This window comes from Podarcis filfolensis, assembly GCF_964270895.1.
Source record: "Podarcis filfolensis genome assembly, chromosome: 4".
In the NCBI taxonomy this organism is placed as follows: Eukaryota; Metazoa; Chordata; class Lepidosauria; order Squamata; family Lacertidae; genus Podarcis; species Podarcis filfolensis.
In genome coordinates this window covers 66837523-66855429 of record NC_139607.1, presented here as the reverse complement: position 1 = coordinate 66855429, position 17907 = coordinate 66837523, and the positions used below count along the sequence as shown (strand labels likewise).

General features: G+C 40.9%; 1 protein-coding gene across 1 annotated transcript; it reads left to right on the top strand.

Annotated features, from left to right (window-relative positions):
• The first annotated feature begins 3843 nt into the window (after positions 1–3843).
• On the top strand, positions 3844–10050 carry LOC310761552 (uncharacterized protein C3orf38 homolog). Its single transcript, XM_083611664.1, has 3 exons — positions 3844–4192; positions 8046–8266; positions 9380–10050. The coding sequence occupies exons 1-3, from the start codon at positions 4054–4056 to the stop codon at positions 9971–9973; spliced, it is 954 nt and encodes a 317-aa protein (XP_083467790.1). The 5' UTR covers positions 3844–4053; the 3' UTR covers positions 9974–10050.
• The last annotated feature ends 7857 nt before the right edge of the window (positions 10051–17907 follow it).

The following is a 17907-nucleotide window of genomic DNA, read 5'->3' as shown; positions in this document are numbered from 1 at the left end:
TATCATTGGAATATTAAAAGTGGAAGTTCTCATAAATGGCATTTAATTCAGTGGATTTCTGTCAAAATGAAGATAATGACCAAGAAACATAGCAAGAGTCCACAAGAAGTTGTTTTTCAACAGCTGGTAATTCAGAAGCATGTTGCCTTTGATTCTGGACGTGGTATATAGCCATCATGACTAGTGGCCATGACACTTTCAGTTTTCAATAGTATTCATATTCAGGTAGTCCTAGACTTGTGTGTATTGGCTTTTTTATTTATTTCTAGTTACATTGCTAAATTTGAATGGAAGAGTATTAGCGCTGTTCAAAAACCTGCTTCAGTGGCATCACACTGAGTATCTTAAAAAAAATAAAATTATTATGCACTATATAATCAAGTTGCTTTAAAAGACAACTGGGTTTTGCAGTGCTTTCCCTCTCCAGTTTATGTGGATATTGTAGCTGTGATACTTTATCTGCTCTGCTGTTTTGTTTTGTTTTTTTGGATATGGACAACAATCTTGGACACCTCTTTAGTTTGAAATTGTTTATTTTCTGTATATCACCATATATTGGGTATTCAAAATTTGGCTTCCTCAGGAATGATTTCCTTTTTGAAGTTGATGTATTATTTTCTAAAGTGTAGAAAATCAGTCAAAATAGGCTGTAGGAAACATTTTGTAAAAAAGAAAAATTACCCTTCTCTTAAATGTTTACTTTGCCTGTTGTATCAAACCATTTTAAAAAGAAATTTTTAAAATGAATATACCATTACTTTTCAGTTATTATCTTTGCTATGCCACCACACAAATGCTTTGGATATGTTTTAGTACTAGGACAGCATGCCACTGCATTGCAAAAAGGACGGGTCTGCTGGCAGGTATCTGAATATTTGGGATTTCAGGCACCTTAAAACAGGAATGCTTAAAAATCAAGATTGCAAACCCAATCCGTGTGGCTTTTAAAGAATAAGTTTACCGTAAACAGTGGCCAGAATCTAGCAAACCCACTAACTGCAAAATGCTGAGAGAGCAAGAGAGCTCAGGATAACTTTCTGATTTAGGGCTCAGGTTACAAAACCCAATCTTAGGTTTTGGCTGTTTGTAGGCTGCCGCTGTTAAACTCAATACAGGGAATGGGAAACTTCAACCAACCAACCACCTGCATGCCCCTGGTGTAACTTCTTGATTGTTCTGGGAAATAATTGGGATCCCTTTTCTTGTTAACATAGAACCAGCTTTAGATGTACAAAGACTGAAGTTGCCGGGACCATATGGGGAGGATTCCCCCCCACCCTCCGTGATCCTGTTCAGTCTTCCTTGTTTCAGATTTTTGGCCCAAGGATTGCTGGATAGTGGAGATTTGCTAATTCAGATAACACAGTGATACATTTATTGCGATGCAAACACCTAGGGCAAATATTTGAACTTTGTGTGCTTAAAGCTGTTATATATGGATAGTCTACATTCTAAATTCTACCATTGAACAATTATTAATGGATGGTGTTCCATCTGTCTGTCTGTCTGCAGGACTGTATTTCTCCAGCTGTTTATGCCCCCCACCTCCAAAAGGGACAGCGCAATAGATAGTTGTTGTGAAGGGTTTACCCAGAGAAATGTGCTGTGACAGGTGTTTGTCCCTTTCCATCTCTTCCTTACCCTAATGTCAAGAGAAAAAGAATGCCCACAGCCATGGAAGTGTTACTGAACTCATGACTATCTTGTCTTAAGATTTAAAGGCTAGAAAACAACACAGTGCCGTGTGTTCTATGTTTCACCAGCTGGTGGCAATATTGGCAATCTCCGCTTGCCCCAATTAGGGTGACAAATACAGATTTCATGGCTGACCATGTTTTCTAATTGACTGCCCAATATCTAACTGCTATCATATGGGAAAACACTATTATTTTCAAGCATTCTGACCCTCAGTTACATATCTGGTTATCAGTTGTTCTTTCTTTTTTAGAATAACCCTTAGTGCCTAAAAGGGTTCTAAACTACCCAACTGTTGGCTGTGTTTTCCAGATCAGTTTCTTTAGGATGTTCACTTAAAAAGGATGTTCACAGGTTTGTTACTATATAAATTTGGTTCATTTTAAAGGATATGTAAAAATCTAATTGTATTATTTTCTGGGTAACCTTCCTCTACAACCAGTTTTCTAGAAAAAGTTGGAAATAGGATATCTGTGGGAAAGGTCACTGGTACTTTGGTTATTTAGCCATATTCGTTAAACATCTATAAATTGTATAGTTCGGATCATGTATAACAAGAAGGTTCGGCGATACTCTTTGTTTAACACCAAGGGGTAAGATGAAACACTTAAAAGGGGTGTTTTTTTATTTATTTTGTACTGTATAACACTTTGATTAAATGCAGTGTGTGCATTTTGAGACTCTTACTTTGTAAAAGCTATTACAGATTCACCAAGAAAGGAAATTTGTGCTTCCTTCTTGAATGTTAAATTATTTTATTTTGCATTTTATATGAATACAAATTAAAACTGAGCCATCAAACTGCAATAAATCAACAGTAGTGTTTCCATTTTAAACTTTTTGTATTGTAAATAGAACTGTTCAATAAAATATTGTCTGTTATTAAAGATGATTTTTATGGTGTCTGGGATTCTACCTAGGAAATATTTGACAAGTAGATACATCATTGCTTTACAACTTCTAGACTACACAACATTGCATTTTGTATAGCAGCCATACAAAGCAAATGATTAAGGCCATCAAGCAAATGATACTGCTAAAGTAAATATGGTCTAATATGCCAAGTGGCAATGGAACACAGTGACAAGGTTGAAACATTGCAGAGTTAAGCTGGCTTTTCTTAGTTGATCAGGGTTTGGCCAGGTTTGAAAACTCCCTTGGCAATAGACTCAAAAGCATGGGGAAATATTAAAGTAACAGGGCATGCAAATAGTTAACCTTTTTTATATTCTATGATTCCCATTTAAATATTTACCCACAGAGCCACCCATGTTTGTTATGGCTGCTTTTTTTGCCACTACCAACATCTTTGCAGATCAGCTAAGGTTTCTGACTCCCAAATATTTAACAGCAGTAGCTAAAATGAAGACGGTTAACAATGTGTGGACTTTAGTGCGATTTCAGTTCAGGTAAAGACAAGTGCCTCAGATACATTCTATTTTGATTGTTATCTGCATTTTTCCACCTTGCTCTCGGTGGGAGATTTTGGGGTTCTAGTAAAGTAGACCCAGCAATCCTGAAGCCTGCCAACCCCCGCTTTGTACTACCGAAGTGGCACCATCTAGGCACAAGAGGGAGAGGTTTTCGTAGGTTTGGAGGAGCCCAACCTTTTAAGAAGTACAGTACAGGATACTCCTGGGGAAACTAAAACTAAAAAAAAAAAAGCCCAGTGAAGCCTCAGCAAGTTACAGGGTGGGGGGATGAATGAAGGATCCTAGAAAAAGGCATGGCTGGAACCCTAAATGCTGCCACATATTGAGTTGTTTTGCGGGATTTTATGTTTAGAGAAGTTTTTTATATATATTAGATGCTCCTAATATTTCGTTGGGAGCCGCCCAGAGTGGCTGGGAAATAATAATAATAATAATAATAATAATAATAATAATAATAATAATAATATAAATGTGTTTTGCTGGCCGCACTAGCACTGGGCCTAGAGAGCAGCCTTTTCCCTCAGCGCCCTTTCCTTGCGCATCACAGCAGACAGGCGGCAGCCACTCTCTTCCAACGGCCAAAACTTGGCTAAGGTATGCTTGGGGAGATCCCCCTTATTAGATGAGGCCTCAGAAGACAACGGAACCAATGCAGCCCCCTCCGCGTTCCAAGCCGAACCCGTTCAGGCCGCGCTCGCCTCGCGCGAAGCGTCGAGGGGGCGGGGCCGGAGGCTGTTCGCAGCAACACCCGAGCGGCGGAAGCACGTTGACCCTTGAACCTGTCGGTTGCCAAGGTTTCCTGTGGCGGGGGTGGGGGGGAGAAGAGGGGGGCGCTGGCGGCTTCGGGGGGGGGGCTCTGCCTGCGCTCCTCACCTCGCGCCACCAAGAGGCGACGCCGCCGCCGCCGCCGGCCGCCACCACCACCATGGCTTCGGCCTGGGCGGGGTTGACTGAGCGCGAGCGGGACGGCTGCCGGGAGCTCCTGGATCTTCTCCACACGGACGATCTGCTGTCGCTGACGGACACGGTGACTAACCGCCTCGTGCAGCCGGACGACCGCCAAGGTATTGGGGCGGGGGGGGGGGGGAGTACGCGGAAGGGGTCTGCGGACTTCATTTCTCTCCACGCACACATCCTCCTAACTTTGTTTTTTTTAAAAACACACCGCCAGCGATTTGAAAACAAGTGCAGATATTTGTATGCTGTTTTGCCACAGTAGGTCTTCGGGTTGTAGGAACAAAACTGATACTCTGCTCCAAGTGTGACTTGATACTTTGGCTCATAGAACTGCAGAGAAAACAGCAGGCAGAGTTCACTTGGCAAGTCTTTGGACTTCAGGAGCTGTGTTGTCGTTGTGCACTGTTTTAAGGGGGCACAGTTGCAAAAGAATGTATTTGGAAGGGGGGGGGTCCTTAAACTTCATTAACTGAAATCCGTATTCTTTTTTAATCCTTAACAAATCCATCTGAAGATTCTAGCTGCCAGGAACAGCCCTGTCTGCTCTCTTGGCCCAGAGTTTGTCACCCGTCCGGCTTCCCGATCTGATTGAAGAGGTTTATATTTGTAAGCCATTCCAGGAGCCTTTTTCACTAACATTTAGTGGGTGTTGGAAATAAATTTGTTTGACCAGAAAATATGTCCAGACAAAAATGCATGCTGTCATGTTAGCTATAATTTTTTGTTTTATTTTGTAAAATAGGGATTTTTATGATCTTCTGACAGCTTATGCTTGTTAAAGACTATTTGCCAGTTAAATATGATACTGGCATATTAAATTCATGTGTCTTTGATGAGACCAAAATAAAGAAGTACTTTATATTGCTAATATGCCTTTAAAAATAGCTTGCAGTTTGGGTCTTTTACTATTATTTTAACTGTGTCCAGATATAAGGGAGCCATTATGAGAAAATCGCTTTGTGTTGTTTCCTATTGTTACTTGGCTGATGATTTCATACAGCTGCATGAGTAGTAGTGTCATATGATAAAAGGTAATGCTTATTTGTAGGTAGATAGAAGTTGAAGTATGTGGTTACTGTGTGGAGTTAGTAGTGGTCATGGCTTCTGCAGCCCCACAGGTGGGACACTGAAAAAAATTAGGGGAGCTTCTAAAGTTTTTGAAGCCTGTTCTTGCCATTGAGAAGGAGGCATTAGTGACTCAGTGTCGTGAGTCAAGAGGCAGCTTCCATTCTGCTTGGTTGTCTTCTGACCACCAGGACAGTGGCAGCTCTCCCTCTCCAATCCTCAAGTGGTATTGAACACTAGTCCTACTCACAGTAGATCCATTGAAGTCAATGGACATTAATTTCAGTGGGTCAACTCTGAGTAAGAATTGGTAGGATACAGCCCATTGTTTGCAACTAAAAGAAAGTGTGTTCAACTGATCTGCCCTTGCCTCTTCCGTCCCTGTCTGAATTTAGTTTGTACGTATGTGGATTCTTGGCATAGGGGCTTCTTTGTGTTGCTGCCTATTGTTACATAACCAATATTTTCATACAGCTGCACATCTACCACATAACACAAATGCCCCAACTAATACCATACCATGTACATGTGCAGTCACAGTACTATAAAAAGGAATTGCAGCTGTGTGTACATACATAATTTAAAATACAGTGATCTAGTGATGATTTTTTTACCTGGTGAAGAAATGGTTCTAAGACTCACTCTTACCAGGGAGCATTTAAAACCTCTGTAATTCTTAGTGTTGTATCCAGTGGACTTCTGCTTATGTAACAGAACTTAATTTTTTAAAGCTTCCTGTATGTTCTTTTAAATTGCTCTGGAGGGTTGGGCCTTCTGAAGACCAATTTTGAGGGCAGTTGCTGGACTATGGTAGGGAAGCAGAAGAAAGTGAAGTCCCATTGTGTGAACAGAAGCCAGCTTCCACAACATTGGGTTCTTTGCTTACTCAGCAGTGATCAAATACATGTGATTGCAGCAATAATTTATAATAAAGAACTGAGCCTACAGAAAGATGATACCAGTGAAGGTGTTCAATTTAAGTTTAGCACTTTGTTCTGCCTATAAACTAGAATGCTTGTAGAACACTAGAATCCTATGTTGTGTTTTAATTGTGGGATGTGTTATGTTTTTGGGGAAAAAGAAATCCTACACGAACTTGTCAGTATTCTACTATTCTGAGCATCTGGCTAGATTGTCCAACTTTCATCTCTTCCCATCTTCCATCAGTGCCTAGGGGAAAGGCTACTCTGCTTTGGAACACAGTGAAGTAAAGTTATTTTAATTCCCACCTCCCACTTGGAGCTATAAGAACATTTATGTGCTTATCTGAGAAGGTATTTGGGGAGTACATAGCCGGCTTTTTAGTACTTATAGCCTTTGGAAGGTGCTCTGATTCAGTTTAAAATTTAAGAAGCCAAACTAAAGAAAGTTATAAGACTTTAAATAAATTAAATATTTGAAGTGTAAATGGTAGAGGTTTGCTATGAGCACAAGTTGCACCTTATATTTGTAGCATTTGGAAGCAACTCAAAACTGTTTTGGATCCACTCTGTCATTTTCTTCTCTAGTTTTTTGGTGACCCAACGACTTTGGGAGAAGGAGAGCTTTCCTGCTAGGCGATTTATTTTATCTTTGTTATACTGGCAAAGGCATTTTTCCCCACCCCTCCACCACCTACTTCCTAGAAGTACACTCTGTGAAATAAGAGAACACTATGTTTTTTATTGTTAGAAAAAGAATAGTTGGAAAATAAGTCTAACTCCATCGTTTATGCCCTGCTTTCACATCCAGAATGATGACCTACGTAAAGAAAACCATTCCTCTCTCAAATCACTATGATTGGAGTACACCAGGGGTGTCCAAACTTTTTTCAAAGTGGGCGAGATTTGATGAAGTGAACATGCATGAGGGCCAACCAAAGCTTTTTTTACAAGTTTACCCTAAAATTGTTGAACTTTGTTTAGGATTGAAGTTGATGAGTTTTTTAAAACCGATTTTACCCCAGGACATATACTGCCATGGGGGCTGGATCAAATCGACCAGCGGGCTGGAATAGGCCCTCAAAATGGACTTTGGACATGCCTGGAGCACACTGAGAAAATTATCTACTGTGATTAAAAGCTAGTCCTGTCAGTCAAAATGAAATATTATTCCACCTCCCCTCCCCTCTCCTTTGCGCATACACACCCTTTTAAATTCTGGGCATTTCCCCACTCAGCTTGGATTTATATCTCAAAAGAAAAGTGAGGGATGTGTGTTTAATTTTATGGAAAAACACAGGCAACAGACTTACAAGTTTGGTGATTCCCTGTTTGCCCTTGATACACTATGTTAAGCAGGCAGTCCAAGTTGGAAACATCAAAGTCTTCCTGAATCACCCCAATATGCATCATTATTTGAGGTATACAGAGAGCTGATGCATATTCCTAGTAAATAACTATATGGGGGGGGGAGAGAACTTGTTGCATATATTGATCCTTGTAGTTGAATATCTTTAGGCAGACTTAATTACGATAAGGATTATTCTGTTTTGATTGGTGAATAATTCTTGATTGAAACATGCATTTCCAATGGATCTCTTATTGGCTGTCAATGGCAAGCTGAAGGGTTGTCGCTATGTAGCAGAGCAGCTGCTTTGCATGCAGAAGATCCCAGATTCAGGCCCCAGCATCTCCAGGTGGGATAGGGAAAGACCCAGTCTGAAACCCTGGAGAGCTGCTGCTAGTCAGTGTAAATAATACTGAGCAAGATGGAGGAATGATCTGACCCAATATAAGGCAACTAGCTTCCTATGGCACATGGAACTTGTTTTCTTGCCGACCAACATGTGACTTAATTACATTGGACCATGAACCTGTATGGAAAAATATGTTGACCAACACTCAAGTTCCAGCTTTCTTTTGCAGAATGATAATTGGATTCAAGGAACACCCCTGTTTCTGATTTTATTTTCAGAAGCCATAAATGCCATCGTATTGTACAGTCAAAGTGCTGAAGAGCTGCTGAAGAGAAAGAAGGTATTTCGAGAGGTAATCTTCAAGTATTTGGCAGCAAAAGGAGTCGTAGTGCCGCCTTCTTCTGAAAAGCACCAACTTGTTGATCGTGCAAAGGAGTACTGGTGTGAACAGCTAAAAGATAATGGCTCAGAAGAAATCTATACTAAGCCTGATGTACAGGTGAGGTTTATTGTACATGTTTTATAAATTCAAAGCATTCTTTTTGGAAATTAGTTGCTTGTTCATGCTTTAATAAGTTGTTCACATTTGTCTTCTATGGAGGAGCAGGGGGCATATTCTTTCTGTTAGAAGTGTGTCATGTGACAGCGTTTTGTGCAACATAAGCATCGGACCTTCCTGTCTGTTCCTCACATGCTTTGAAGATAGTAGAATAACAGGTGTCTAAATGAGAGAGGGTTCTGTGAGTGATTCCTACAGAAAGCAGGCCGATTTTGGAAGCCATATTCAGCACAACTGTGCTTTAGAGCAGAGATGGGGAACCTGTGACCATCTAGATGTTTGAGTCAAACCCCTTTCATTCTCTGCAAGCTCCTACATATTTTTAAGGTGAGGCAACCAGAACCATAAACAGTATTCCAAATGCACTCATGCCATAGATTAGCATCATGGCATTATTATATCAGCAGTTTTATTTTCAGTTCCTTCCTAATGATCCTTAGCATAAGAATTTGCCTTTCTCACAGCTGCCGCACACTGGGTCAGCATCTTCATTGAACTACCCAGAACTACCCCCAGGTTTTGTTCTGGGTAGTCACTGCCAGTTCAGGCCCCATGAGTGTATAAGTGAAATTAAGATGCATCCGTTTTCACTTGTTTATATTGATTTGCATTTGCCATTTTCCTGCTCATTCACTCAGTTTGGAGAGTACTATGTGTACATCTGATTTCCCCCTACTTCTTTTGCTGCCTTGAACATGGGGGAGGAGAGGAAGTAGAAGTCCTATTGTGTTAAATCCACTTCAGCATTTCATAGAACCCATGACTAATGAATGGTTCCTGTTTTCACAAAACAGAAATCTACAGAGGTTTTTTCTGCCTAATAAAGTGGATCCAAGTAAGCTGTCTATTCCACACATCTTTAGATAGCCCCTTCATTTGGTATGCATAGTTCTGAACATTTTCAAAGCAGAAATTATGGCTGCATTAATTGTTGCATTCCATGTTAGTTGTAGTCGTAGGGTCCATTTCAACTTTGCTGAACAGTACCATGTGGAAAGGAATAAGTACATTTTGTTACTGCTTAAAAGTAAAAGTCCCTACTTCGTTTTTCAGAAACCTGAAGAGGGAGGGAAGGAAGGAGGAGACAAGCAAGATCACAGCAAAGATTGCCACAGTCTGGGAGAGGAGTTTTGCCAGTGGTTCTTTGGAATTCTGAACTCTCAGAACCCGTTGGTTGGAGAACCACATGATGAATGGGGACCACAACATTTTTGGGATGATGTAATCCTAAAGTTTTGCTATAACACTTCAGAACAAAACATGGAAGAGTACTTGGGTGCAGAATTGGTTAGCCTTCGTTTACTGTCATTGGTGAAAGAAGAATACCTCTTCCTGAACCCAAACTTGGACGCCGGTGGGCTGAAGTGGACAGTTTCACGACATGGGTTAGTTGTGGTGGCAGTAGCAGGCACAGTTCATAGAAATACTTCTTGCTTGGGCATCTTTGAACAAATCTTTGGACTCATCCGATGCCCCTTTAGGGAGAATACGTGGAAAATCAAGTTTGTGAACCTAAAGATTGTTGGTCAGAATGCCATGGAACCTGGGACCCGCTTAGAAAGACCTTGCATAAAATATGAGCAGGAAGAACTCCAGGAATTCTATGTTTCCAATGATCTTTCCTTGGTTGAGTCTCAAAAATCCTGAGCATTCTGTGTGCAGAATGAAGTAGAACAGTTTCTGGGCCCAGAAAATACAACACATGAGCATACTTGAGCATTCAAGTAAGTTGTTTGCTTCTATTTCTTGAGTTAGACTTTCTGGTTGGATGACAAGCCAAAGTACCGTCTAAAAAACTAGTGCTAATTGGGTTGACACCTAGTGCTGGTTGGGCTGACTCAGGTTCCCTAAAGTTACAGTCTGGCACCCTGAAGAGAAAGGAGGAATGGTGAGCAGATGCTTACGTTCTCTCCCTCCTGCTACTCTTCTCTCTCCTGCTCTTGCTTTCCCCCACTGTGAGACATGGGGAAGTAAGCAGAAAGAAGCAAGCACAAATGAGAAGGATGCAAAACGGGGAAAGACGCATCATCATCTTGTTTGCCTGTGGCTTCCTCACCTCCTTGGGGTAGCGGGGTGGTGGTGGTGGTGGTAAAAGGATATGTGTGGATCAAGACCACCATATTGCGAAAGATTACTTAACAGTCACTGGATCTGTGAAGGTGTCTTCTCTTAGAGTAGTCCTTTCACATTAAAGATGCCCTAACAATGATGGAGCCAACATTAGTGTGCTACTGTTAGTTGGAAAATTACATTTCTCTTGGGTTATTTTTGTAATTTGCACTTGTCACTTAATATTTTTTGTGTAAAAGAAACAATGTTAGAATTAAAGCTGCTGTTGATCTCAATGCAATTACTATTTACTAGGTATATAAAAAAGGTTAATTAAAGAAATGTTTATAAGAATTTCACGAATCTCAGGGTTGTATAGCGCAATGTATTTAATTATTTAATTTGCAGACATTTATGACTTGATTAAGCTGGACACAATTTAGGAACTATATAGTACAGTGGTGCCTCGCAAGACGAAATTAATTCGTTCTGCGAGTTTTTTCGTCTTGCAAATTTTTCGTCTTGCGAAGCACGGAACTGCACCTCTTCAAGCAATGCACCCTGGGTATTAACGGTTTTAAGAAAAAGGAAACAAACTCGCAAGACGTTTTCGTCTTGCGAAGCAAGCCCATAGGGAAATTCGTCTTGCGAAGCAACTCTAAAAACGAAAAACTCTTTCGTCTTGCGAGTTTTTCGTCTTACGAGGCATTCGTCTTGCGAGGTACCACTGTACAACTATACTTAGTCTTACATCTAAAATTATAGCTACAGTGTTTAAGAAATTTCCATTGATAAGCCTTAAAAACAGTCTAATTTAACTTTTCTATAATTGTGAAATATTTTAAATCTATCCCACTTCACAATTCATTGTGTCTGATTCTTTGTATGGCAGCATAGATACTAAGGATGTGCAGCTATAAAATTCAGAAAATGTGGTTCTGATTTGGGTCAATTATATCAAACTATTTTTTCTCTCATTCATTATTTACTTATTTATTTTAATACACTACAAGCTCCAGTCCCAAAACTTAACTGGATGATATCCGACATTAGCCATACGTAGAACAGACCCATTGAAATCAGTGGACAGAAGTGGTTCTGCTCTGAGTATGTCTGAGATTAGTTGAAATTTTTACGGAAAATTATTGGGGGTTACAATTCTGAGTTCAAGTTTGCAATGCACCTTTAATACTTGGATTCTTCTTAAAATGTACTATTTTTATATAAAAACGAGTGAATGGCAGCATTTGAAAATCCTAAAGTTCTTGAAATCTTCAGGACTATTTTTGAAATTACACATCAAAGACTTTTTTGTATTACTTTGCAGTCTTGTCTTGATATCAGTACAGTGCAGTCAGCTTCCATTAATGTTTCACTGTAGGTGTGGGGAACTTTTGTCCCTCTAGATGCTGCTGAAGTACTACTCCAGTCAGCCCTAGCCAGAATGCCCAATGGCCAAGGATGTTGGGAGTTATAATTCAGCAACACCTGAAGAACCAAAGGTTGCCCACACCTGTTCTATGGGCTGTTGCTTCTTCTTTGCCTTTAACAACAGGTCGTGTTAGCAGGTAGTCACATTGGCCGCCATGTTTTCCAATCACCCTTGCTGCTACTGATCCAGGTTTAAGTTTATTGTATTGATTTACAAAGCCCAGAATAACTTGGGTCAAGGATATATCTCAGGGATTGCCTTAACCCTTTATAATCCAGCTTGATCACTAAGATCATCTGCAGGATCATCTTTGGTCATTTCCTGAGTTGGTGAGGCTCATTTGACATCAACAAGAAACCAAGCCTTCAGGGCCATCGGCCCAGGCCTATGCAACATCCTGCCAATAGAGATTCAGCCGGGCATCTTCTGTGCCAACTTTTAAACACAGGCTGAAAACTTTTGGGACAGACCTATGCAAACAATTAAGAGTGCATTCACCACAATCGTCTATTGATATTTATTTTTAATTTATTTTTGCTTTTGTTTCTAACTTGTAAAGTGATAAGCTTTACATTTTATACTGTTAAAAACTGCTGTAATATGTTTTTAATGATACAGCAGTATATAAATATTTGTATAAATAAACAATAAATAAAGTGAAAACAGAACCACACAGCTATAATCGCCAATACACCTGCAAGCTTTTCTCAGCTGACACTAGAAATTCCTGCAGAATTTTGAAATTCCTGTTTTGCCAGCAAGGCATATAAGACACCCTCCAGTTGGTGCAAAGTGTTGCAGATCAGCTGGTACAGAGTGAAATCCAGTGCATAATTCACCCACAGAACAGAAAGCAAAATCCTTGTGAGAGGTGGGGGCCGATTGTATATAACTTTGCTGTACTGCATGCTCAAGACATCATGAATTTAGTGCCATCTAGAAGTGTGTGTGTGTGTGTGTGTGTGTTGGATTTGAACATCTCTCCTTTTTGTTATTTAAAGAGATTTCTTTTTTCATTGACACAGGGGGCAACCATTGTACCATGGTTAAAATTTGGTAGAGGTGGCCAGGTCCGGATAAAAATGGCTAGAGGTTGGATCTAGCCCATGGGCTATATGCTGGGGATTTTTGGATTAAGCAGAAGTTCACCACTGCACACTTCCTTGATGCCTCATCAGTAACGCAAAGGCTGGATATTTCCTTTGGCTGAATTACCTCTATCAGATAGAGCAGTTGGAGACGATCAACCTGCCATTGATAAAGATCTGAACCCATCCTTGCTTTTTTCAAGATCTGCCCCTCTCTCAAGCTGGTCAATAATGTCAAGCTGTGATTTATTTTTTTAAGGGGGGAAATAAAACCTGTATTGTTGCTGGGGTCATGCAGGAAAATGTTATCCATGACAGCTGTCAGGAAGAGAGAGAGAGAGTTGGCTGGCTGGCAACAGAATTTCAACTGACTTGTTAACAAACACATTTCTGAGAGTCAGGATCCCTGTAGGCTTAGGAGCTCAGGAAGGAATATAGAGCACTGTTCTGGCAAAAGAATAGCTCTCTCTTCACCTGACTGCAAATCTTAACAATCATGTTGAGAATGAGATTGAAAGAGGAATTGCTTGCTTTCAGCACCTGTCTCTCTGCCTTTACATCATCTCCAAGTAAGTTATTTATTCTGCTGCTTAAAGAATGATGCAATAATCGTAACAAATCAATTTCATTAAGGTAGCAGGAAATATTTCCTGAAGAGTAATTCAATTTAGTCTACCGCCAGACTTGGAACAGGTTCACACATACACATACATCCCTTGATCATCAGATTACTTGACACTTGGCCAAATGTGTGAATTACCTCTGCTGAAAAGTGTTTATTCATCACCACCATGTTAATAAGTGATTGCTCATTAAGTACATCAGAAGCAGGGAACCCAACGGGAAGATGGCTGGAATGTCAGTTGCTACCAAAGGAGTGACAGAACTTCTAAAGGTGGGTTGCACAGAAGCAGCATACATTTCTTTGTATGTGTCTCCATTGTAGAAAGTGCAGCAGGGAGAATTTTTTGGGATGGCTACATCCAAAAATGTCTTAGTCCCGCCCCCCCAAAAGTAGATAGTGAGCACCTGTAGTATCTCAACAGGAGCACTGTTTCACAGACTTGGGGCTGCTGTACTGAAAAGTCTGCTCCAAATCATTATATGTGACTTGAGACACTAATCTTAACTGATAAAAAGTACTGTGTGCCATAGATGTCAGTTTGGCTTCAAGTTATAGCAAAGATCAATGAGCCCCTCAATACTGCCAACCTGATACTTGAGGGACAATCTTTTTTATGTTGAGGGGCCACATGCTTGTGGTAGATGGAGCCAGAGCCATGAACAAAGGGGTTATTGCAAGTTTGGTGAGGGTTTAGGCTGCATGATGCCTGAGCTCCTAATTCCTGGACCCAGCAAGAGCTAACATCTAATGGAGAATCCCACTGTTGAATTAACCAGGCAAGGCCCATAATGGTCCCTAAATAGTGTAAGAAAGAAACAAGCGTTGTGCCAGAGGGCAAATGGTTGAGCCCTCTGCCTCGCCTGCCTGGTAGTGTGAAGGCCAATAGCCAGAAAGTGTCTCCTGGAAAGACCAGAGTCCTTCGTTTGTTTGAAGAACAAACCCATTCCCTTCTTTTTCATTTCCCCATGGTGCTTCTCAAGAATATCATTTTAAGCAACATACTTGTCAACCACAACGGTGAAACATACGTGTCACTTTCTTCTTTAAGTTCTCTCCTTGTAGTTCATCAACATTATTTATTACTTGTTCAGATTTCTAGTAGAGTATTCATTCTTTTAGCAATTTGCATTATTTATTGAAATGGCTTGCTCCTACGTGACATCATTTGTAGCAATTATGGGGTTTGGCATAATAGCTACGTGATGCCTCAGATGTCGCATGGAAATGAATGATGACAAAATCCTGTCCCGGTGGTTAACACTGATGTATTGCTGTGAACTTTAAGATCTCTAATACATTTGATTTTTCCTCATGTTTTCATAATGCTTCAGCACAGAAAGCGACTTTTGGGCTTAGGTCATATTCAAGTCATAGCATAATGTCTGGCACTTATCTGACATGTGTCTCTGTAGTCCTGTAATTCCAAAGGTGAATTGCTATCAAGTTTCTCCAATAGTTACTAAATTAAAATATAGAGAACAATAACGAGTCTGTAGCTGATATGAGTAGAACCATTCTGCCTCTTTAAGTCTGATCTTGTGAGCAGCATTCACTGTTCTGCCATCATTGATATGAGATTCTGATCACTGAACTGAGATCCCCTGGATAGGGGTTCCTGAATAGGGGTGGGGAAGAAATTTGATTCAGTTCACATTGAAAGGAGAAGCTGCCTAAAATCACACTGTCCAAACAATAAGAAAACTGAAACACAGCCATCCTTCAACATTCAGATTCCTCCAAATCTTTCAGTGTAGTTCTCTAGCCAAGTATTGTGTCCAAAAATACATATACTGAGATAAGATGTGCATCATAATGCACATATTAGTGAACATGGCGTACAAATATGCTTTAGATTATGGGAAACTGCTTCGCAAAATGCAAACCTTAAGGAAGATTGCTTACAAATGTACATATTGGAAGTTCACACTGAAATGCTGATATATTTTTATGAGAATTTATTTTTAATCACAAGCTGATGTGAAAATGTAGAGAACTGAAGATCAGAAAATGAGAACCTGAGAGAAAATGAGAACCCCAGTGACCTCTAGGGGACAAGGCCTTTTTCAGTTTCAGTTTACAGTTTAAACTGGAAACTTAATATAAAATATTCAAATAAAAGGCCTTTTCCAAATCTAGTACAGTAGTACCTCGGATTATAGACGCTTCAGGTTACAGACTCCGCTAACCCAGAAATAGTACCTCAGGTTAAGAACTTTGCTTCAGGATGAGAACAGAAATTGTGTGGCGGCGGCAACAGGAGGCCCCATTAGCTAAAGTGGTACCTCAGTTTAAGAACAGTTTCAGGTTAAGAACGTACCTCCAGAACGAATTACGTAAATCCTTAACCTGAAGTACCACTGTAGTGTGCTGGGGATTCAGCTAGGGAATAGTTTGCATCAGGCAGTGTGTTGGTTGGCATCTGTTTGTCTCGGGAGACCATGGAAGGGTGCACCTTCAGGGCTGAAGTCAAACTATTGGAGAGTTACAGCACCTGCTTAGGCCGTGAGCTCCAGTATGGGAGAGACACGATTCAAGTTACAAGAAAGCAAATTCTGACGAAACACCAGGAAGAACTTTCTGACAGTAAGAGCTGCTTGACAGTGGAACAGTCTCCCTCGGGAGGTAGTGGACTCTCCTTTCTTGGAAGTTTGCTTAAGAGGTTGGATGGCCACCTGTCATAGATGCTTTAGTTGAGATTCCTGAATTGCAGGGGGTCGGACTAGATGAGCCTTGAGGTCCCTTCCAACTCTACAATTCTGTGAGTCTCTGTTTTGTTGCAGCTGGGCAGGTGAAGGAGTGCAGTTGTTCTGATGTGGCTGCACCATGGCATTTCTCTCTGCGCTCCTCTTAGCAGTCATTCCTCCTCTAGTTGCTGCTGTGGATACATGGCCTGATTGTCTCTGCAAGGGATTCCCACATGGTGGGGTAATGTGTGCTATTGATTATAACACAATCCTCAGCCTGCTTAAGCATCCATGCTTTCAGTTAATGTAACCTGGTGCTCTCTGGCTGCTTTGACTACAGCTCCCATTTTTCCCAGCAAGCGCAGCTACACTGGTATAGACAATATGGCCATGCTGACTGGGGCTGATAGTTGTTGTCCAAAATAGTTGAAGGGCACCAGGTTGGCAAAGGCTGAAGGCATGTACCCTCACCCTGAGTTCAGGATAGTGAATCCATTTAGATGTATGCAAAGAGGTTGGTCGCTGTCATCTAAAACTCCAAATATAATCACCCGATGATCTGTTTGTTCCCGCTCTTTCAAGGGAAGATACAGGAAAGCTGCTAATGAGAGGGCAATTATTTCAGCTGAATGCACTATTTGTTTATAGCTGGTGAAGAAAAACAACAACAACCACCCCAGGTTAACCACACACTCAATGCAGTCTGGCAATTAAACAGTTCAATAGCAATAAAACAATTAGATCACAATGGTGAATTTCCATTTAAAGCTAATTAAAACAGTGTAAAAAGTGATTTGCATTAAGGGAAAACAAATGCAACCATCAATATGCACTATGAATACAAACAATGGCTCTGTATCTTACGGGGTTTTATGCAGTAATAATTTTAAATGTATTTATTTAAATGAATGCTAGCTGTCCTAGTAACATTTGCTCTGCAGCCTTACCATCTCGGGTGGAAATGAAGATGAAGGAAGGCGTTCTCTAAAGCAGAGGGCAAAAGAGAGACAGGGCAGCAGAGCACCCAGTTGCTCATCGCATCTTAGCAGTCGTCGATGCCAGAGAATCAATAGGAGCTGGGGAAGAAGGGGAGCAACCACAGAGTAGGAAAGAAGGAAATGCTACACAGGGAGATGGCAAATTAATTCAGGTGAACGTCAAGCACACAAACCAATTAAAGCTAATCATGTTGAAATTCCATTGACACCACTGAGAGAAAGAACATGCTTCCCCTCCATGGGACTGAAAACTGCATAGTGGGGTAGTGCGCAGGCTTCACATGCGTAGGAAATTATCTTGCACTGAGATCAGTGGTCCCTCTAGCCAGTATTGTCTATTGACAGGGACTGGCTGGATACTGAGGAGGGGGCACTGGGAGAAGGTGGGGTTGGAGACTGAATTGGAATAAGGGACCAGTGAACTGGGGGAGCCTGCAACAGCTGAAAGACAAGAGTCGGAGGCAGGAGGAGCTGCAGGATTGGAGAGTGAAGGAGAAGAGAGTTCTGCAGCTACTGGCATTTCCCCCAGCCTTGAGGCTTATATCTGATGTGTGGACAGTCAATACAGAAGCTGATAGAAATGCAGTCATAGTTCTATGTCACATGCTCAAAAATGGTTACCGTTGCCCCACCACCAAGGTGGGAGACTTGCCCACTGCATTTCAGTACGTTAGATTGCTTGCTAGTGACTCGGCTAGGTTAGCT

What these genes read in the sequence shown, in the direction of transcription:
- LOC310761552 (XM_083611664.1), top strand. Translation starts at nt 4,054, where the DNA reads ATGGCTTCGGCCTGGGCGGGGTTGACTGAGCGCGAGCGGGACGGCTGC. An exon ending in GCAGCCGGACGACCGCCAAG is followed by an intron (nt 4,193 to 8,045) that starts GTATTGGGGCGG and finishes TTTTATTTTCAG; the next exon opens with AAGCCATAAATGCCATCGTA. An exon ending in ATACTAAGCCTGATGTACAG is followed by an intron (nt 8,267 to 9,379) that starts GTGAGGTTTATT and finishes TTCGTTTTTCAG; the next exon opens with AAACCTGAAGAGGGAGGGAA.